Genomic DNA, 23,620 nt, shown 5'->3' with positions numbered 1-23,620 from the left:
GTCCGCTGGTGTTTGTTTTAGAAATGCCTCATTCACTTCCTCCTCTTGAGATCTGTAGTAGACCCCTACCATGATGTCATCCCAGTTTTTTTCCTCTTTTTATCTTCACCCAGAGACTTTCAAGTGGTCTGCCTTTCATTTCCCTCTGGACCTCAGAACAAGTGTGTATATTTTTGATGTATACAATACAGATGCCCCTCGGGTTACGCAAACCTGACTTACGCAAATCCGCACTTGTGGAAAAAGTTCTGTAAGCTAGAAATAGGAGAGTGGTTTTTTTTGCGTAATGGTCAGGTATACGTTTCCAACTTACGCAAAATTTGAGTTACGCAAGGCATTCTGGAACAGAACGCTTGCGTAAGTCAGGGAGCATCTGTACCTCCTCTCTTTTCCCCCTGCCTGCCCTTCCTGAACAAACTATACTCATCTATACTAATAGTCTAGTAATGAGATTTATCCCACCAAGTCTCTGTGATGCCAATTAAGTCATAATTTAGCTTAGGTACTAGTTCTTCTTGTTTGTTCCCGATACTTTCTGCATTTTTTTATACACATCTAAGATGTTCAGCAGAGTCCTCCAGTTTTTCCTCTGACGGCTCCTGTGACCCTAATGCAGGGGTCGGCAACGTTTGGCACGCGGCTCGCCAGGGTAAGCACCCTGGCGGGCCGGGCCAGTTTTATTTACCAGCTGACGCGGCAGGTTCGGCCGATCGCGGCCCCCACTGGCCGCAGTTCGCCGTCCCGGGCCAATGGGGGTGGCGAGAAGCCGTGGCCAGCACATCGCTCGCCCGCGCCACTTTCCGCCACCCCCATTGGCCCGGGACGGCGAACCGCGATCGGCCGAACCTGCCACGTCAGCAGGTAAATAAAACTGGCCCGGCCCTCCAGGGTGCTTACCCTGGCAAGCCACGTGCCAAACGTTGCCGACCCCTGCCCTAATGTAATTTTTCACCCCTCCCCCCAAAAATCTAGCCCTCTGTTAAGATCACTTTTTTTATACTGATCTGTGGGCTTTTGTCACCTGCCCGCTTTGAATCTAGTTTAAAGCCCTCCTCACTAGATTGGCAAGTCAGTGTGTGGAGATGTTCTTCCCTTTCTTGGTCAAGTGGACCCCATTTCTTCCTAGCAGTCCTCCCTTCTGGAACAGCATTCTATGATTGAGGAAGCCAAAGGCTCCTCCCCACTCCATAAGGGCGGACCTGGCAACCATCACCCTACATCTCCTCTTGGGCATCCCAGACCCTCTTCTTCAACTGTTGGGGTCTGCTCCTCTCCTCCTGTTGCCAGTAGAATCATAGACTATCAAGGTTAGCAGGGACTTCAGGAGGTCATCTAGTCCAGCCCCCTGCTCAAAGCAGGACCAATCCTCAACTAAATCATCCCAGCCAGGGCTTCATCAAGCCTAACCTTAAAAACCTCTCTGGAAGGAATACAACATAATGGCTCTTGAGCTTGATGAACAGGGGACCTGGGTAGGGGATGGAGCACTGTCTACTGTCCAAGGTGGCCAGCAGCCACCTCCTCCCTGTACAGCAGCCCGTTCTTCTCCTCCACTGTAGTTTTCTCTAGTAGGCTAGCATCCTCCATCCCAGATGACTCCATATGCATCCTGTTGATGAAGTCCTCGTGCTCCTGGATGCTACGCAGACAAGCCACTTCCTTCTGCACTTCTTTTACCTGCTTCCTGAAGAACTCCACTGACAGACACCTTTCACACCTGCTGCTTCCCCCACCTGACTTTCTTTGGAAGGGACAGCCAGACTGCATTCCCAGCAAGTCATGACTAGAATCTGGGTAGAAGTGTCCAGGGTCAGGATGCCTATCTGGCCAGGGCCCCCAGAGGTGCTGGCTGAGAAAGAGCTAGCAGTGCTATTGGCAACATGCCATTTTCCTCCCATTGTGAGTTTTTCCTCATTAGAATACCTGTAATTTTAAAAAGCAAGCAAGCAAACAAACAAAAAACACACTACCTCCTTGCCTTCTTCCGCTGGTGAACTCAGCTGGCTAGCTATCTTAGTCTCCCAGCTGTTGTCTTCAGTTCAAGAAAAGGACAAAACAGTTTAGGAAAAGAAAGGATTAGAGAAGGTTTGGTTAGGAGAACAAGGGTTCATTGAAAAAGTTGGTCTTAAAAGAAGGTATCTGGCAGACAGGAATTACAAAATTGTTCCAGTTGTGGGGGACACCATGGAAAAAGGTGAAAAGCCAACGGTGGGATATTGTGAAGAGCAGTTACCATAGTAGTTGTGGTTCTTTGAGATGACTGCCTGCATGGATCTACACTGGACATTGTGCTCCTCTTAACACGTGAGCTTGGAATGTTTGAATGGTGGAGTCTATTGGGGCAATGCTGTCCAAAAGTTCCAAGCTTGCTCACCCAAAGACATGCACCTCCCTTGCAGTGGAGATCTAGGCAGGCAATCATCTTGAAGAAGAATCTGATCTAACATTTGTGTGCCATGCCCATCACTGTGGTGTCTGAGCAGCCAGCAGATAAAGATGAAGGAAGGAAAGAGGAGAAAGGTTTGGGATTCTTCATTGATTCTTCTTCACTGATTTGGATCATTCCTTTATAAAAATTTCTAACTTGAAAATGGCAATGGAATCCACTGACCTGTGTATTGGTGCCCTCTGGAGGGAAGCAGTACGCTACAAGAGGTATGCTACATCCCACCTTTGGATGGGGAAGAAGACAGCTCTTAAGACAAAGTCATATGGCATAACAAGTAGGCATGCTACCTATATACATCCAGAACAGAGCTCAACCTTGTTAAAAGAAAACTAGACCATCTGTGAAGCCTGATCCCTGAAGAAGGGAGGCTTTCTGTTGCAATGATGACCATCCTTCCTCCAGGACTATTCTTGCTCAGCATGGGAAAGTTAACATTATTACATGCAATAGCCTATGGCATGGCACTTAGGGCTGGTCTACACTAACACTGTAAGTTGATCTAAGTTATTCTAGCTAAGTCACGTAACTGAAATCGACGTAACTTAGGTCAACTTACAGCTGTGTGTACACCGCGCTATGTCGACTCCACCTCTTGGGACAGGGATGAGAGAGCGCTTTCCCCTCAATTTAGCATGTCTTTACTAGACCTGCTAAATCAACGTTGCTGCATTGATGGCAGCAGAGCTGAGTTAGCCGGTAGCGTAGACATGGCTTTACACTAAAAGTAATTACAAATCAGTGCTCAGCTACTTCCATTTGTTTGACAGGGGAAGGATGGTCCAGGACTTAGGTCACTAGCCCAGGATTTAGAAGACTTCAGTTCAATTCCCTGCTCTGCCATAGACTTCCTTTGTGACCTTGGCCAAGTCAAGCTGCTCTGTGCCTTTGTTCCCTATCTGTAAAATAGGGATAATAGTACTTCCCTCCCCCATAGGGGTGTTGGGAGATTAAAGATTATTAGGTGCTGAGATACCATAGCGATGAGTGCCAGATAGGTGCCTAAGATAGATAGCTCCATTAACCAGTCTATCTTACTCTGCTGCCATCTACCATTGGGAATAGTCTGGATAAGTCCCTGGGAAGAGAGGCACTTGAAACTGCTGAAGTCAGATTAATCTCTAAATGTTGCTCATCTTTATGGGAATTCTCTCTCTCTCTAACTTTCTCTATACACATGTAGTTCCATTGACTTCAGTGGAACTACTAACATGCATAAAACAGCTACATAAGTGTTTGCAGGATCAGGGCCTTAAACCAGTTAAAGAACACAGTTTTAACCTATCCTTGGAATGATAACTTCTGGATATAATTAAACTGTCCAAAATTCTTTGTAAAAACAGAGCCTAAATTCCCTCTAAAGATTTACAATGGTTGTAACTTAAAATTAATTTTAATTCAGTAAACAAACAGCGGTGTTATCTTAGCCAAACTTCTATCTAATTAAATATTTACTGTATGTATGTATCTGGTGACTTAACCAGGAAGCTGGAAGTGCTGATGCAAGGATCTCTAAAATGGCATATCTTGTATTTCTGCAGACTGACAATCCTGACCTTGGCTGGCTGACCCTCCACCTCCCACTCTCTCACTTTGTTCTGGCTACTCTCACCCTGGCAGTGTCACTGTAAGTCTTTGAACCCTGAAGCTCTCTTGGCTTGTATAGATTTCATTTCCAAAAATCTCTTGACAGGTGAAAATGTCTGTCTTTGAAGTTGTCTTGAGAGGCAGATTCCCTTTTGGTCTGCAGCTTGCCATATGAGACTCTGCCTTTATTGTGTTAATGGTTCTGTTTGGTTTATAAGCCTTTTGCCCCTGTTTTCCCTTAAAATATTGCTCATTAACAAAGGGGACTTTTAAAATTATTCTTGTACTTTTTTAAAAACTGATTATTCTTTGTAGACTGGCTCACAGACCCTTGATCTTTTGATATTATCTAACTGAAAGGGAAGTCTTTAAAACCATTTTCTGACTCCCCCTAGAGGATTTCTTTCACAACCTGGAAAAAACACTACAGTGTGAGAGAAACGGAGCATTCAGTCACTTTTTCTGCACAGCTGGGTCTCAGTGCAGATTATATCTTTTTCAGTATCCAGAGAATGCTTATTTCTGTCAGCTCCCAGTAATGACTCCCTGATTCTATTCCCTCTTTAAATATAAAAGCTTTTTGTCCATTTTTCCTCAGACACCATAAGGGTCCAGTAGTCTCTGTCAACCAAATATTCCATCACTGCCTAAAGGTTTCCCATTCTTGTAATTCTACTGATCCCTGCAGATCAAGCTAGAAATCCTAATATCTTTCTGATGCCTCATCTCCACTTATAATATGCATGAACATTTGACTAACTGTTGTAAATAATTTCTCATCTTCTTAAGGATGTGATACATTTTTCCTCTTATCGAGGACCACAAACTGTATTTGTTGGAGATGAATCAGTATCTTTTACTATACACCATATAATGCTTTGGCCAATACAGAAATATCTACTAGAAAAGTCACGAAAAGTGTTATACCCTTTCTAGCAAACCATACCTAAATGGGGTTCTTGTTAGAAAGGGTCTAACATAATCTCCATGTCCAGAGGGAATCTCAGAGGATCTGTTCTTTTTACATATAACTTAAGTGCATGATTTGTGGCCCTGCTTAGGGTGACTAGATGTCTCGATTTTATAGGGACAGTCCTGATTTTTGGGTCTTTTTCTTACATAGGCTCCTATTACCCCCCACCCCCATCCCAATTTTTCGCTTTTGCTGTCTGGTCACCCTAGCCCTGCTTAACAATACAATACCACTCATTTGCTGTAAGAAGGATCTATTAGAGGAACATTGTTAGCTTAATATGAACAAAAAAGATCTGTCTTTTTTTACTATCTCCTTTAAGTACAAAATGCACCCAAACTCTGCTCAGCAAACCACGGTGTGATAAGGCGAGTGAATCGACGCTGAAAGAAAGCTGGACTAATGACTGTACTAGTCCATTTTCTCCAGTTGAGGTTGGTGACACCCATCCCTAGACCACTCTCTCTTTCCTAAAGGATTTTTTTTTTATTGATTATGAGTAGCAATATTACAATAGTATGTAGAGGCCCCAGTGTGGAGGCTCAGATTTTTAAAGGTCACAAGTGCCTAAATTCCTTTTGAAATGAGATTTAGGCTCTGATTCAGGTGTTGCAACACTGAGTACAACACTTGAATTCCTGTAAAAATTTGAGCCATGGTGAGAGACAGACTTGCTTGCCTTAAAAGCTCATATCTAAGTTCTACTGAAAGTCTGGAACAACCATTTTAGTTTGTTTAGCAGCTGGCATCCATGAAAGATCTACATCCCTTTTTTCCAGGTGCTTACATACTTTGATCACATTAGGGATAGAGAGGGAAATAACCTTGAAAAAATTATGATGGAAGGAATGGTGGAGAGTCACTGTAGTAGAGGACAACTAGCGAGGAGATGGATGGATGATGTGCGACAGATCACTGGAACGTCAGCTGCTTAGTGCTGGAAGTTAGCGAAGGATCACGAAGGCTTCTGAAAATTCTAGGATGTCATTAAAAGAACAGGAGTACTTGTGGCACCTTAGAGACTAACAAATTTATTAGAGCATAAGCTTTCGTGGACTGAAGTGGGCTGTAGTCCACAAAAGCTTATGCTCTAATAAATTTGTTAGTTTCTAAGGTGCCACAAGTACTCCTGTTCTTTTTGTGGACACAGACTAACACGGCTGCTACTCTGAAACCTGTTAGGATGTCATTGAGATTCATACATAAATAAATAGATTTACTTAGCCCTCAGAAAGGAAATTCAGAGATGAAGAACCTCCCTATTTAAATAAAGTTAAGCACGTAATATTAATATAAAAGCCAGGAATTTCAAAGCCACAGTTAACATTCTTAAATGTATGTTGTGTTGTATTTCTCTCCCTCTTCTTCCCCAACAGCATGGGCCATAGACAGTAGCAGATTTAACTTTGTTTTGTATCATGGCTTTTACCTCATTTAAACAAATCTTTGCCAATGATTATAGGCTGCAGTGCCAATGCACAGAACTGAGTTTTGCAGATTTTATTGGATTCAATTAAATTTTATTAAAATGCACTGTTTATGTGTAGGTTGTGGGTTTTTTGGATCACTTGGCAAAACCCCCACAAAAACATACAGATGAAATAGCACATGGAGAATTAGGAGAATCAATATGTGGTTTGCCTGAAGTCTTTCTCAAGGACACATGCCTAATCAATAACAGCAGGCCACAATGTTACAATTGAAATAGGTATTTTTAGTCTTACATTCTGATTTAAAATGGCTGTATTTCTCAATCCTAACTGCAACAGATTCTGGCTTAAACATACTTCATGTATGCATTCCTCTACCATCCACAGGTGATCCCTAAAATGCCTCAATTTTAGAGTATGTCTACACACCAACTTGACACCTGCATCTGGCCTGTGCCAGCCTACTCAGGCTTGCAGGCCTGTTTCATTACTGTGCAGACTTCCAGGCTCAGGCTGGAGCCAAAGCTCCGGCAGCCTGCGAGGTGGGAGGCTCTGGGACCCTGAGCTCCAGCCAGAGCTAGCAAATCTACACAGCAATGAAACACCCCAGCAGTGAGGACCTGAGTCAGCTGGCATGGGCCAGCCGCGGATGGCTAGTTGCTGTGTAGACATACCCTTACTTTCTTATAGAGAACTGTACCCTTCTGATATAGAAAAAAAAAACAAAAGTAAAAATATTGAGGTATCATTAAAGTGCTGTTTTTTTAAAGTAAATTCTAAGGTAAGGCTGAAATATACAATAGCTACACCTAAGCCTCCTGGAACACATCTGATGAAAGCCATTGTGCCGTACTATAGATCTCCATCTAAGATCAATCAGGGCCTTTCTTTTTGCAGGTGTGAGTTTTGCATGTGCAATAAATTATGCTCACTGTACTGGTCCTATAGCAAATTGCATGTAAAATGCATGAATGAATTGCTGGTTTTGAAAGACAGGCCCTGAGATGTTGGTTGTGACTGATGTGCATCAAGCTGGCTGGAGGGCACTGCTGTTACCCTCAGGGATGAAAATTCTTCGAGTTGTGGGTGTGGGTGTGTACGTACAGGGACAGTGACAGGTGGAGTCAGATGCCTAGTGTGTGTGTACAAAGGGCTATGTGCTGCCTGGGAAAGGGGGTGGAAGGGCTGCTGCCCTGTGTCTGTGAGAGAGAGCAGGAGGGGGCACTGGTGCTTGGGGAGTGTGCATGAGTGGGGCAAAGGGGAACAATGCGTGGTGGGGGGGGCTGAGAGGTGACTGATGGCCCCTGGTGTGAGAGAAGGGATAGAGAATGGGCCGTGTGTGTGAGGCTGGGAGGGCAGGGGACGATGCTGATGCCCAGTGTGTATGTGTGTGTGGCAGGTATACTGCCTGTGGGGGAGTGAAAGGAGGGGGTACTCTGGGGGTGCGTGGGCAGGGGGCTGATGCCTAGGGGGTGCACTGCTTGAAGGGGAATGGTGCTCCAGGTGTGTGGGGTGAGTACAGCTGGGGGAAGGAGGGAGGCTGGTGCCCTGTGTGTGTAGGGGTGAGCTGGTGACCAGTGTGTGTGTGTGTGTGTGTGTGTGTGTTTGTGTGTGTGGGGGGGGGTTGGGGCCCTGTGTGTGTGGAGGCAGTCTGGTATGTGTGTGGACACCTGGTATGTGTGAGGGGCAGGACTGGCAGCCTGTGTGCGTGGAGGCAGCCGGGTGCATGTGGGGGCACCTGTGTGTATGTGTTGGTGGGGCAAGGCTGGTACCAAGTGTGTGGTGCCTGGTATGTGTGCGGGGGGTGGTGGTGGTGATCTATAGGGGGAGCTAGTGTGTGTGTGGGGGGGGGCACAGGGCTGGTGCTGGGGGGAGCTAGTGTATGTGGGGAGGGGGGGCGCCCTGTGGGGGAGCTAGTGTGGGAGGGGGGCACAGGGCTGGTGCGGGGGGGGGGCTAGTGTGTGTGTGTGTGTGGGGGGCAGCTAGTGTGTGTGTGTGTGGGGGGGGCACAGGGCCGGTGCCGGGGAGGGGGGGCGGCTCCCTGTGGGGACAGCGGGGCCGATGCCCGGAGGGGGTGGGGGGCGGGGCACAGCTGGTGCCCGCCGCGCGGGGGCGGGTTCGGGTTCGGGTTCGGGTTCGAAGCGGCGCGCGCGGCGGGGCCGGTGACGGTTGCCCGCCCGCCCCGAGCACCGGGCCCGCGTGTAGCGCGGAGGATGGCCGGGGAGCGGCTGCTCCTGCTCGCCGCGGCGCTCGCCCTCCTGCCGGCAGCCCCGGCCCAGAGCGCCTCAGCGGAGGAGCCAGGCCCCGCCATGCAGGGTACGGCGCGGGGCACCGCCCTGCCCGGGGGGGTCTCGCCCGGGGCTGGCCCAAGGCCGAGGCAGGGAGCGCTCTGCTGGGGCCTGCCGGGCCCGTGCCGGCCTCCAGCCCCGCCTCGCCCAGTGCCCGGGCAAAGGGCGGCAGGAGCCGCGGTTAGCCGCCCGCTCCCGGCTGCGTTAGCAGAGCGAGGCCTAAAGAATAGGGGCGTGGGGGCCACGGCGTATCCCCCCCCCCCGGCTACGGGCACAGCAACACAGGCCCGAATCGTTACTTTAATTAAGGGACAATCCCGGGGCCGTGTTTGATCAGTGCTGCCCGGGGAACGATAAGAAACCCAGCAAATAATCCCCTCTCAGGCTGTTTAGCGCTCAGTAAGAGTTTACCTCGTTTTACAGTCTGGACTCTTCCCTGGGCGGGTTGAGCCATGGATGTAAAACAGCAGGGCCGTGGTCACTCCAGGAGCTGACTTTTCATGACGAAACCCCCCAAAGTCGTGGGGGTTTTGTCATGGAAGGTATTAGGGCCAGGGTGAACATGCGTCTGGCAGCATCAAATGCAGTCACAGTCTAACTACAACCTCTAAAACCTGCATCACTAAAGGCTCTTCGGATAAGGGTCTAAGGACCTGCTCCTGCTGCCTTTGATTTCAGTTGGAGCTGGATGGATCAGATCCTTAATGCCTTGTTTCAAGATGGTTAATGGCATAGCACATTTGGACGGAACATTCTGTGGGTATGGGCAAACAAAAGAAACAAAAATATGGGCAGTAGCTTAATCGGCAGGAAGAGAAACCCGGCTACTTCAGACCTAGGAGGGCGCTCAGCTGCGAATTACAATAATGTATTAAAAGGCATTTGTTGTACTTACAGCAAATATAAACCTTATCCTGTAGTCAGGTCTGCTTGCGTGAACTAATTGAATTCACTGGAGTTATGTGTTGTCTCAAAGGTCTACCAACGTGTAGCCCCAGGGACTTCAATAGGTCCATGTGCGTGGATTCAGTTGCAGGCTTGGAGCCTTATCTATATTGGTTATGTAACTGGTTTTGAAGTTTAGTGTAGGCTTGTAAAAGGAGCTAGTGATGTCAAATAATTGTTACTAATAGAGCTATGGAAAATTGGCATGACCTACTAATAAGATGCCTGATATGTTTAATTGCATACATATTTCCCAAACAAATGATATTATTAACTATGAATGAATGAAAAGGGAAGGGGTGTTTATGTACATAACTGAAACAAATAATAGGGATCTGGTGTAAGAACATTAGATATACATTTTCAAAGTGGTGGATGGAGATTTAGTCTAACAATTAATGTCTTACATTCCTCTTGAAAATATATATGTAAAGGTCTAAGTCACTGTTTCTCAATGGTATTAAAAATAACAAGCATGTTCTGTCATTAGAAGTCAGGTGTTAAAACTACTAACCTGTCACATCACGCAGAACACACGGGATATACTGTTCACGTATTTGGGGAAGTGGCAAGGCAAAATAGTGGTTTTGAAACTTTAATGGATTGAGCCTCTCTACCAGCAAGTGGGGTAGGGTGCAAATTGATGAATGAATCTGACCAACTCTCTCCCCACTTTTTCTGGCAGTTAATAATTTGGGTGTGTTTTTTTTCTGCATTCAGTTTTTTCATTTCATTCTCTACATATTTATTCAGATTACCTTTTATCTTGATTCACATTATTGACAGAAATTTAAGTAAGTGGTTAATAGGTTGCTCAGCACCTCTGGAAAACAGGTGATAGTAGTCTTAAATCAGGCTACCAAAACCAAAGGCTTTCCAAATTAGTGGAGGCTTAAATTATTTTACCTGTACTGGTAAATATTTGTAGCCTACATGTAGCTTCTGCTAACACTAGCACTGGAGCATAACAACCTTATTTTCCTGCCTGTTTACTATGCAAGAACTTGCAAGATTAAGAGCAAAAGGTAGATTTTCCTGCTTGGAGATGGAATGAACTATGTGGATCTATGACTTTCTCTATCCAATTTTTCTATACCTTTTTACTGAAAACTTTTTTTTTTCAATATTTAGGCACTCCAGATCAGTTCAACAAAAATGAAAAAGAAATGTTGTCTACTTCTATTTTTTACGAAAAAATTGTACTTTACCATTTTTATTTGTCCTCACAAATTCCTGCCTAAATTGAGTTCTTAAAGTGGTGTTCTAATCTTGGGTTGGGGGCTCAGGATGAACCTGTTGCAAGGGCATCCCTTACCTGCAATCTTTTCTGGTTTGCCCAAAACATAATCAACATGTCAAAAGTTGCAGGGTTAATACAACCATGTAAAAGGTAATGCTGTGCCATTTGATAGAACAGTGAATCTTAAGGAGTTTTTAGAGAGGAGAGCAGATGGCAGCATGCAAATGCCACTGAAGCTTGTAATTGTTCCAGTATACTTGATTCTGATATTTAGAACTATAGTCCACATGTACAGGAGGTGGGGAATTCCTTTTTTTTTATACATTTAAGAAGTTGGTGCATGTAATATCTGTGAGTTTTAAGTTCCTGGCTGACAGCATTTATAGTCTGTCAGCATTTTTTGTGTCATAACTCCCATTTCAGAGGATAGAAAGACTATCTGGTAATATTATGGACAAGAGGATACAGTGTCAAGTCACATCTAATAGGTCTTCTGCTCCAGTATGATTTGCTATTCTATGAAGGTTTGGAAGAAATTTAAAAGAAGACAGCTGAGTACAAATCAATATTTTCTTGACAGCCCAAGTCCTCTTCCTCTCTTTCCAATTTACATCTGTCCTCCAGAGATGACAAATCACAGTATAGTCACCAGAGGCTTTCCATCTTCTAAATTACAGTATCTTTTTTCTAATTTCACAGACAAAAATTGATTTAATCAGTCTTCACCTGTTGCCTATAGGTGTTTGCTAGGTAAGGCATAGGCATAAGTTAAGGCAATAAAGCATGAGCCTACAGGCCTGTATCCTGTCAGATGGTAGTTTTCAACCTTTTTTAATTTGTGCATCCCTACAAAATATCAAATGGAGGTGTGGACCCTTTTGGAAATCTTAGACATAGTCTGTGTATCCCAAGGGTCTGCGGACCACAGGTTGAAATCACTGCTGTAAGACATTGGCTTAAGCAGTTAGTATAAGGCTTTGAGGCCTGTGAACTTTGGCATGGGACCGAAATAAGTGAGTAGACAGATTTGGACAGTCTGAACTACTGTGGCCTATTGGTGGTTAAAACTGGAATATGAAATCAGCTCCCCTGCCACCTCAAGGTGTGGGTCACTGGGCCCAATGCTACTTCTTATTAATCTTTAGGTACCAAAACAGTTCAATTTACAAAGCCCCCTTAACACTTGTTAAATTTTAAACAGCACAGAATCCCCTTCTTGTGAGATTCTGAACACAAATGACTAGTCAATAACACAAAATGAGGGATGCAATCAGAGTTCAATGAGGCTGATGTCCCACATCACCCCACGTGCATCCTCACACAGTTACAATTATCATGGAGACCTAGTGGTGGGAGACAGGTTGCTATCTGTGAGGGTCTTACCCTAGCTCTGTCATGCCATGTGAGTCTGATGGTCAAGGTCTTAATAAGAGTGGATTTGATTTAAATCACTAGTCAGGAAGACTCAATTTAATCATGGTTTTCTACATAAAAGTGCATTCTTGTTGGTTGTTATAACCTTACTACATATTCTTCACAACTCAGAGATAAAGGTAGGTTTCATTTTTAGAAGGTACACACTATACATTTTTAAACAGTGATTTATTTTGAAAACTTTTCAGATTAGTTTTACAGCTATATCAGAAAATGAATGATTGTTTGGTTATTTATGAAGTCATTGGGAGGTGAACTATCTCCAATTCAACAGATTAATCATTAATATTTGGAGGATTTTCCTGCCATGGTGTATTAGGAGGAGAACATCACCAGACAGACATTTAAAATGTTTTATTTAACTAAAACAACAATGCTAAGTATTTTGGATTTTTTTCTTCAACAGCAAACATATAATATTTTAACAAAACAAGCATATGTCCCTCGCTTCTCACATTTATCTCCAGACTTCTTCTCCTTGTCCAGATCTATTCCGCCCCCAACAATCTTCTATTTATTGAATTTTTTGAAACTGCACTTTTAGAGAGAGGTAACGGATTGACTCTGTGTACACATATTTGCAGAGGGACAGTAGAGTTGAGGTCTGTTATTTCTCACCTCTCTATATTATTTATTTAGTTAAAACATTTTTGCTGTTAACAAGCATGTTACCTCTGGAGAACTGCAAAACTAAGCATCTCTGATGGTATCTTCTAGACTGAGCACTGAGTCCCATTGGGTAGATAGAAAGATTAACCTAAATATTCTATACAGAAGCCTGTGGAACCCCATAAAATTGGGTCCCTAATCCACGAACTATTGGAACTCATTTACAAAACTTTTCTTAAACATTACATGAATATATTGTCTCATACTATAGAATTAGAATTTATAATCCCTATTCCATGATGAGATATCTTTGAGCTATAATGTATCTTAATTATAACTATCTTTAGATAGGTTTTTTCCTCAAAAAATTTTTATCAAAAAAATCCAATTTAAATTTAAAAAATCCAATTTTTTTGATTTAAAAAAAAAAATCATTGATTTGTATCCACTGTGTCTTAAATACCTCTGCTCGAGGGGTGGGTGCATGCGTGTGCATGTGTGTGTGTGCTAGTTACTAGTCCTCCCAGGAGGACAATACTCCCTGAGTTGGTGAGCTAAGTACAAGTAGAAGTAGTATACTAGACGCAGAGAAACAGAAAAGAAGAAGAATAGCAGAGGAAATGAGAAAGTCCCGTACTCTGGAAACGTACAGTGTTTGTGACAGGCACTACGTTCTAATTGAGAGATTAATTTGGATTTCAACTTATATTTTTATTGCAGGTGAGTTACCTGTTTCCTGAGTTTAAGCTACAGGTAGGGGGGTTGCCACTGTGGACCCTTCCCTGTTTGGTCGCCAAACCTGTTGCTTGATCTATGGGTTGTGAGTGTTGTAACCTTGCACATCAGGGTTCCCAACTGAACCCTATCAAACCTCAGAGCGTTAACTGGGAATTCTTAAGTAATCAGTATAAATACTAAATACTCTTTGTTTGACTTTGGACTTGCAAATCTTCTCTATACTTGAGTGGGGGTAAGATTAACTTTTTTTTTTTCTTCTTATCAGCCTTGGCCCTGTTTTGGGTTCCTTATGATTGTTCAGATGAATTATGAAATTTATTTTTCTCTCTAGGTCAATCCTTTGAGATGCTTAAAGCTCTCCATAAAACAACTTTGTTGGAGAATTGATCATGCAAGAAAAGTTCTTCAGCTTCAAGGGCCAGATCTGTATTATGTTGTGGACTAGACCAGAGCTTGGAGCCTGATGGTTTCTTGTATGGATACTGTCCCCTAGCTCAGGTTTTTATCTGGGAGACTTATAGAGCCTCAGTTTGAGCCAGTGGACTCAAAGTACACAGGACCAGTATCTTCATTGTCAAGATAGCTTCAGTCAGTGATGGTTGGGTCATAAGATTGTGTATTCCTGTGAGCTGCCGAAACAAAGAAAGGGTCAAACTGAACAGTTTTGTGTGATAAAGTGCCTTGCTCAGTATCCTAACAATACAAGGAGTCTTGAGTCATGGGGATCAGGATGGAGGCTCTCATTTTAGTAAGAAGCAGGAAATAGAAAGCAGGTACACATCATATTTGACATTGTAGTGGTGATGTGAAGTATCAAAAACATAAGACTTGGAAGCACCAAGTTTCACCCATCAAAATTATGAGCCAGCAGATGCTCATAGTTCTTCAGTTTTATTTCACTGGGCAGAAAATCATTTCAATGGCTTCCTAATAGACCACGTAGCAGCTCACCCCAATATTAAGGCTGATTTGATGTAGCCAACTCTTGGAAAATATGACTTTCACGTTGAGATGTTCATGAAACATTATGAAAGGCAGGAGAAGTCCAGAAGTAAATTTGTTCTCTTTTAGCAAGAATCACAAGCTACCTTTAACAAATACAGAGACTTGGACAATTTTTCCCCAATGGCCTAGATAAGAACCTAGAAGCTATAGTTGATACATCAGAGGAAGAATTTTGGAAACTCATGCTGATAAGTGACAGTCAAAGTTCTAAGTGCTCAGGTTTTCTGCTGGTTGAGCTGAAAACTTGCATAGATCCATTGTGCATCAATGGAAGATCAGTTTAAAATTCTTACGTTGTCTTTTTTCCTCTTTTCCCCCCAAAGCTTCCTTTTAGTGGCTATGTGTTAGGCAGAAAGGACAAGTGAGAATTTCTTTGGTGAAGCCATTTTTCTAGTTTGACATAGACAAAATAATGTAGAATTATCCTTAATTTTCACTTTGATTGATCGATCCATCAGCCCTCACATCATTTGTGTTGTTCTAGCCAGTCCGTCAGCCACCCACTGGCCAAGCTGTCAGTGACACCAGACACCCGATTGGCCTTGTGCACCGCAGCCCAGAACCCCTGAGTGATCTGCCAGCCTCAGTGCCACCATTCCCGACGTATCCTTAATTTTTTTTTAAATCAATTTTCAATTTGTCTAGGGTCACAAGATTATTTTGTGGGTCTTTATGTCCCACAACATTATTTTATAGTTTGTAGACGTCTAAGGGGCTTTCAAAATGTACCTGGAGGACTATTTAAGCAGCATAGAACGGGAAAGAAAAGTGTATTACAATATCTATAAAGTCAACAACAAAGCTTTACCAGGTTTCACTAGAATTGTTCTATAAAGGCATTTGGAATGTCTTGAGTCTTTGATAGGATGCTTCAATGCAATAAATTTATTAGAACGCTACATAGAGTTCTGTTCATTCCTCCACTGACTCTGTGTGTCTAGAAGTCTGGTCTTCTGCAGAAGTAACTTCCGACAGATGAGTTCTCCAGGCACTGCTTCACCTTCAAATTTTCGCTTTACCTTTGTTGCATTGCTTCTTAGTCAAGGCAGTCCTAGGTTGAGAACAGCCAACTTTATAGAATGAACAATTTTTTGTTACTTAAAATGTTTGGATGGCATTTGTAAATTGAATTTAATCAGTCCAGAATACTACCTTTTCTCTTGAGTCTGTTGTCTTTTTTTTTCTTTTTCCTTGTGTTTAATTTTACAGTTATGTGGTTTCACAAGTGAATGATTACTGTAGTGGAATTTCTTAAACTGAGAGAGATGACACTTACTGTGATCTTGAGCAATCTTTTTGGTTTTCTTTCTTCACCTGCTGGCAGAAACACTCAATCCAACATCCCCAGAAGAGTGCAGTCTAATTTAAAGAAATAATATTTGCAAGTAGGAAAAATTCCTGATTACCTGGCATGGCATGTAAGTCTAAACATCATATTTCTTTGCTCCATCATTAGGGTTCTGAAAAACAGTTGTAAATTTCTCCTCTATTTTTCATGCAGAAGTTGAGGGACTAGCTTTTCAAAAGTGCTCAGCTCAGTCTCCAATTTAGGCACTTACATTGAAATGGCCAGATTTTCAGAAGAGATGAGCACCAGCAGCTCCCATTGTTCATGTTAATTAGGTGACATGAAAGCTGAGAAGTTTTGAAAATCTGGACATTTCATTTGGGTACCTAAATCAGAGCAGCTGGTACTGAGTTTTTTGAAAAACTGGCCCTAAATTTCCAACACAAAATTACTTGAAATAAAGAGAAGTTAGCTTATTTTTTGTTATAATTTCATATTTTAACTTTGCAGTGGGCTTTCTTTCCCTGTTTGGTGTAATGTGAGGTGAACACTTTTAAATACAATGCACACGGCACAGTTCTAAAATAAAAAAACTCCAAATCCCAGTCTGGGCCTCAGCATTGACGTTGTATAATTTAAATGTTAAGCTCAGTAACTAATTTTAATTTTAAAAGTGTTTTTTTCTTTTAGCATTGCAACATACTTTCGAGAATGTTAAACACATAAAGGTAACTCTAATTTTGGGATTTTGAAAATAAATGTATTTATTTATTTATTTCTGTTTTTGCCCACAATGTGCTAGGGTCCTTCCAAACAGAAAAGAAGTAATTGTCCCTGCCCCAAAGAGATATGCCTACCAACATTTCAGTATAATTTCGGTTTATCAGTCTTCTCATTTCTTATTTCTCTAATATCAAAACAAAGGAAAATACTTGTTAATTACTAATTTTCACTATTACAGTGTATATGATATGTCTAATTCTGCTGCTAAGAGATTTTTCCATTGACTTCTATGGGAGCAGGATAAAGTCCTACATTGGGAGAGATGGAGCAGAAAGGAAAATTCAACATGTTCTATGACAGAATTAGCCAATTAATTAATTATGTCCCGGTCCTGCAAAGATTTACACGTGTTTAACTTTAATCTTTGCAGGATCAGGGCCTTAGTTAAAGATGCTTATTCTTTCTACTAAGCAGAGTAAGTGTTTTCACTACTGAGTGACACTTCTTTTAGGTTATTCTAGAATGTATGCTGATTTTTGTTTGTTTGTTGTTAGTGCTTTAATTTCTATTTTAAAGGAAACATTGGGGCCTTGTGGGAAAAACTGAAAAATACTAGTATTTCGGAACAGTTCTGTTCATATATAATTTTCTGATTTTCACTTTATTCTTTATTAAGAAAACAGCACCAGTATTTTCTTTTTCTCTATCTCCTCCCAATCCTTAGCACACTTGACTTTGTTTAGATTGTGAAGTCTGTGGATATTGCAGATTAGAGTGGTTCATCTGCAAGTCACAGATGATATAGATGCAGAATTGCTTCCAAATAGAATATTTTCAAACTTTTTCATGTGACCCCACAGCTCTTCAAATAAATTTCTGATATGCCTTAACTTCATGCCTTTTTGCTGTAGACATAAGTTGTAAACAATGTTGACTATTTCAGCATATTAGACTAAGTTTGAGGCTGCTGAAATAAATATTGAACAGTTTTAGAGTACAGAGAACAAATTTTCAAAGAGGTCTTACCCCAATCACTAAATGTATGTCTTCAATTGACCTTCTGCATACATTTATTAAAACCTAAATTTTTGCATGGAAAAAAATCAAATTTATGTGTGCAAATTGCATTTGTCACTAAAATAACATTGTTAGTGCAAAGCTACCTAGCTTGCATGTGGAAATGCAGTTGCATACATTTAAATTTCTTCACACGAAAAAATCTGAATGTGAACAAATGCACAAGCAAGTTTAGATAGATGTTAGCCTGCTGGTGTATTGTGACCACTGCCTATCATATTATCTCATTTTTCCTTGTAATGTGGCTGTCTGTAAGCTCTTTGGAGCAGGGGCCATCTTTTTGTTTGATGTTTGTACAGTGTCTAGCATAAAAGGGTCTGGGCCCTTGAATAGAGTTCCTAGGTGCTATAGTAATACAAATAATTAGTAATATAATAAATTAAAAATAGAGGCCACATATGAAAACAAGGCCCTACATATCTCTGCAGTAAATTCTTTAATCGCTAGATTTGGTGTTTCCCTGGGAGTGAACTAGCACCAAGAAATGGATTTTGAGTTTTGAATATTTGAGTTCACAAAAGTTTGGTCTTCAGTTAAACCCATATCAGGCCTCTGACATCAGTCAGACAGCAAGGTGGAAAGATTTAATCGGACATTGAAAATACAGTTGTGAATGTTTTGGAGCACCGTCACAGAGAATGAGTTATGCACATACCATTTTTACTGAAAGCAAAGAAATCTGCTATGAGTTACTCAGCAAAATGCACTTGTCATGTTTGGACATCAGCAGATTATTCCAAATATGGTTGGGGTTCAAAAGGAAAAGCGAGTAGAAATTAATCATTTAGATTATGCAGAAGAAATAAGTACATAACTTTTGTCCCTGTGTGTCTGAAGTGTTAGGGGCAGTGAAATCGTTTAGCAGGGAGAACTGATATGGTTCTTCAGTTCCTCAGGCAAAGAAAGCTCTGGAAGAAGCTTATAGAGTTATTATGTATCAAATATATGTAGTGTCATTGATTGAATCTTTGAACACTTGTACCAAATTTACTCTGGTACATAAAGACAATGTTGAAATACAGGAGAGGGAAAGTCATCCAATAGGGATTATAGATGCTAAAACATCCTAAAAACAAAAAGAATGGAATAATAATAAACTTGATTTGGTATGGGGTTTTCACATAAATATGTCTGAAAAGGCATTGTAGAATTAATATAACTATAGAGTGAAATAGATAATAAAGAAGACAGTTACAGAATTACAAAGCACACTTCTAGTTCATCCTTCCTTGACAAGACAGGAACACAACATCTTTCTTCCAAAATTTCATGTACTTTTCAAAGACATATCCAACTCCCACTCTTCCTTCCTAATGTATTTCTCTCATGCTGCACATACTGGAAAATTTATAATCATTTTAACCCCTTTCTGTTCACAGTAGTTGGACTGCCTGCACCCATGGGCAATTTCAACACATTTACCCTTGTGTTTAGATTATTATAGGCAGAGCTGAAAGATGCCTGTGGTTAAGATTGCCTCACACTATCTATTATAAGCTCCTGTTATCAGGTATTCATCATTTTGACAAATTTGAACAGTTTAGGCTGAAATTTTCCATGCTAGGTGTTTGCCTCAGGCTCAGGGTCTGTGAAAGTTTCAGCAAAAACAGTTCATCTGTTTTCAAGAAAATGGTCAGGGGAAATGTATGTTGTTTGCCAATGTTAACAAATTCTTACAACTATTTTGTTGAAAAGTTTTAGCATCACTGTGTTTTGGATCACAGACTTGAAATTTGCAAGGGAATCCTCCTGGGGACAGAGAGGTGCCTTTTGCTGCCCCAGTGAAAATTCACTCAAATTATAAGAAATTATAAGAATTATAAGAAATATTACCAACCTCAAGCATTCAAAAAGCAGCAAAAATCACGAGTCTGGCTTAAAAATTGAGGTTTTTTTTTAAATAAAAAATTTGGATTTCTTTTTATTTGGCTTTTGTACCATTGGGGTTCACATTCCAAGCTTTTCTCTGCAACCATATGGGGGCTTTTCGGAGGATATCTGCCTCCTGTATTTGAAGTCATTAGTTGTATAAATTGGAAGGTATGCAGTGAATCAGACAGGGGACTACATGAAGATAAAGGGTTGTCTCATGGTTAAGGTGGGTGAATACCATTCTGGAGTCTATCTCTGCTTCCATCACATAATTTCTATGTGAGACTGGACAAGTCACTTTAAACCAAAATTTTTGCAGATGGCCCTTAGGTATTCCCCATTTTCTGGGTGTCCAACATGAGATGCAGGGGTTGGATTTGCAGAAGTGCTGAACACTCATACCTGCAACTGAAGTCAATGGGTGCTGTGCTTTGAACATATAATGTGCTATAAAAATGCTAAATGCTCTGAAAAATTAGGCTGTAGGTACATTGAGGGGGACACCCAAAATTAGTGGACACTTTTGACGATAGTTCCGAGCCTCAGTTTCCCATCTGTGAAATGGGAATAATAATATCACTTCACTTCAAAGGGCATTGTAAAGATAAATTCACTAATGTTTTTGAAGCACTAAGACGCTTCAGTGATGAATGCCATAGAAAAGCCCATGTAAGAAAATAAATAGTTCTGTATTTAGTACAGGGCTTGAATGGTGTGCAGTAAACAAAGAATGGGGTCATACATTGAATGACGAGGATAAAAATAAATATTGAATAGCTACCTATTCAGTACTTGTTCCTGCAACACAAAAGTCAATAGGAATCTGAACTCTCATTTCAGTAGTAGCAGGATCAAGCTATGAGTGAGCACCATCTATCCTGTGCACTCAATATGGCAGACATCCTATGAAACAAATAGTATGTGGTCATATAATTAAAGACTACACAAGGGGGCAAACTAAAGTTGCAGAGGCAATCTTAATTCTGGCATTTCCTAACTTTTGCATGCTTAATTTCCAACCTTGGCATTCTTTTTTTGTATGTAAAGTATACACACACTACTATGAAAATGTGGTTTAAGATGGCAAAATGCTAACTACACAGTTTTGAGGATGTTCTCAGATGTCAGGGTCCCAGGCAGAACCACCAGGGTATTTGCAGTTTTAACATTTTAGCTAACTGTGAACTTGCCAAAGACATACGTTTACCTCATATAGCGGGAGTAGAAGGGAGGCAAAGTTATGATTGTATGTGATACAACAAATATCTGAGATCTATGTTCTCTGCTGTTTGGAATCGCTCTTGCTCTGTTTTGTGGTAACCTTAACTTTGAATTTATTGGCTTTGTTGTTTTGTTTTAGCGATAATGTTCTGATTATGTCAAATAATTTTGTCTGGAAATCTGCCTTAATTATTGCCCCAAAATAATGTGGACTAATAATATGAAGAAAAATATTGTCATAATGACATGAAAGTCATGTTGCAATTACAGTTATTTTTGTGCTCAACAGATCAGTGTGCATCCAACCTCATCTATCCAGGTTTCAAGCTCAGGAACAGACAACTTAACAATCTATGGTAAGAACTCCTCGCTCTCATTTACATCTTTGTAGTCTTTGCAGATCCTAACTGTAAAATTGCATCATTTAGACTTGCGGTGACAAGATCTGTTTCAAAGCAGCTAGCTCTTGGGGAGCTGTGCCTGTGCCCATATTTCCACATTCTAGAACTAAGAGTAGAAAAAACCCCAACTTGCAGGCTTGCAAAAGAGAAACTCAATGCCAATGTCCTACCTCATTCATTTAAGAAGGCAGGGTTACATTAAAAATGTCAAAAAGCATAGATTTTCTATGAATATAAAAATCATTAAAGTTATGGCAAAAGTCCAGATATAGCTGGAATTTGTTTTACGCATGATATAGGTGAAAGTATATTAGGCAAATGTGGACCTGCAATTTCTATGAGTGCACTTTATAATTATTTGATAATCTTTTATAGAATCTCATACAACACCTTTTGGGTCAGAATTAAAGAAAGAAGAGAAAACCCTGAGGAGCCTCGTGGAGATTCTGCAGGATATGATGCAAGATGTTCCTACACAGCGCACACCAACTGAACAAACAATCATTACACCCAAAATAGTGAAATCGTATGTTAATGGAAGTATTGACTCTTTTTGGTTAAATGTGGGCCAAAAACTTGATAGAAAGCCACAGAAGTCAAAGAAAAAGGCTGCTGTTACAAGAAAATTTACTACATCTACAACAACCCCATTTTGGAGTCTGCGAACTGGCACAGAAGTTTCTGTCCTTTTACATACTAATGAGTCGTCTAGCTCAACAACACCACTGAAAAAAATATTTTTTACATTTGAAAATGCTGTTTCAAAAAGAAAAAGAAAGACTTTTGATCAGTTAACAAATGGATCCCTGGAAAATCTAGTTCAGTCTTTAAAGAATGTAAAAAAACTCAAAGAAACAGAAAACATCACCAAAAAAGCAGAAAAACTGAAACATATTGCAAAGGTGAAAAAGCTACATGTATATGACAAGGTGAAACATCGACCTGCAGGTGAAGCAATCTTGGAAAAGATTGAAAAGCTAAAAAAATTGTTACAGAAGCCACCAGATTATGTTAAACAAAATCCACATCTCAAAGAGTATGTTGAATCATCTGAAAACTATATAACGAAATCTCTTATGCTGGAAAAAGAAGCAGAGGCTTCACTAGGTCTGCTGTATCACCGATCTAAGCCTTCACCTCCGAAAGAAAAGGTAGAACAGAACACAGAAGTAGTAGAACAGGACACAGCAGAAATCAGAAAGTTAAGAGCATTTATTAATCTGCTGTATGATTTTAGTCCTCAGCTAACTACATATATTGAAAGTTCTGACAAGAAATATGTCCCAGAGGATATTAGTGTAAAAGCTATTGCTGTTCTTGATGCTATGAAACATGTTTTCTGTGGAAGTCAGGCAGAGCAAAACAAAAAGGTGTTGAAGAAGTTGCTAGAGGATGATATAAAGCTTTTAAACATAGTTCTTAAGAACCACGAATAGACTCTTAAAAATAGTTATTTATTGGTACCCTTCATTGCATTTACTTTAATTTTAAAGTTCGATTTTCTAGTTTGTCATTGTCATCTAGACCTGATCTCTGTTGTAACAATATTCATCTCAGTAATTAAACACCATTTTTAAAAAATGTTCATTTTCAGTGTTTACCATGATGGGTTGTTGACCTTGGATAAGCTTATTCTGTTGTTAAATTTGTGTTGGCATCTGAATGAATTATGCTTAGATATATTGTTAGTTTAAAATTTTGCAATTTCCTTTTGTAAGGGTTGTTCTGCAATGCCGCTGTAATACATACCACTTAGTGTAGAGGGCTGAAGTAAAGCTTTTAGTCTTTTAATGTTTATTTGTTAAAATTAAATAACACCAAATAGATCGACACTCTTGGGCTAGTGACTCTCAACGATAGGAATGCAAAGGGGGTTACTCTGGTACAGGATAGTGGTTCCTGTAGCTACCAAATAAACATCAAGGAGCAACCCTGGGCTCCCTGTTCTTGTTCACAAGTAGAGAAAGCCCTAACTGCAGTCAAACTACCATGGTTCTGATACATGGGGAAGGAAGTGGGCTGCAAAGGGGGCTTCTTGGAGTACTCCGTAAGAACTTAAGAACGGCCATACTGGATCAGACCAAAGGTCCATCTAGCCCAGTGTCCTGTCTTCTGACAGGGGCCAATGCCAGGTACTTCTGAGGGAATGAACAAAACAAGTAATCATCAAGTGATCCATCCCCTGTCACCCATTCCCAGCTTCTGGCAAACAGAGGCTAGGGACACCATCTCTGCCCTTCCTGACTAATAGCCATTGATGGACCTATCTGACATGAACTTATCTAATTCTTTTTTGAACCCTGTTAGTGTCTTGGTTTTCACAACATTCTCTGGCAAGGTATT

The 23,620-nt window shown here is 41.1% G+C and overlaps 1 protein-coding gene across 2 annotated transcripts; it reads left to right on the top strand.

Moving 5' to 3' along the window:
- The first annotated feature begins 8,555 nt into the window (after positions 1-8,555).
- LOC101945203 (uncharacterized) lies at positions 8,556-23,103 on the top strand. 2 transcript variants are annotated; one of them, XM_005300707.4, is made up of 5 exons: positions 13,391-15,298; positions 16,020-16,113; positions 16,674-16,711; positions 21,166-21,232; positions 21,653-23,103. In XM_005300707.4, the coding sequence occupies exons 2-5, from the start codon at positions 16,107-16,109 to the stop codon at positions 22,711-22,713; spliced, it is 1,173 nt and encodes a 390-aa protein (XP_005300764.2). In that variant the 5' UTR covers positions 13,391-15,298; positions 16,020-16,106; the 3' UTR covers positions 22,714-23,103. The 2 variants fall into 2 exon arrangements, with proteins under 2 accessions (XP_042712478.2, XP_005300764.2); XM_042856544.2 differs by lacking the exons at positions 13,391-15,298; positions 16,020-16,113 and adding an exon at positions 8,556-8,752.
- Positions 23,104-23,620: the final 517 nt, after the last annotated feature.

This window comes from Chrysemys picta, chromosome 10, assembly GCF_011386835.1.
Source record: "Chrysemys picta bellii isolate R12L10 chromosome 10, ASM1138683v2, whole genome shotgun sequence".
Classification (NCBI taxonomy): Eukaryota; Metazoa; Chordata; order Testudines; family Emydidae; genus Chrysemys; species Chrysemys picta.
This window is presented reverse-complemented; position numbering and strand designations above follow the sequence as displayed.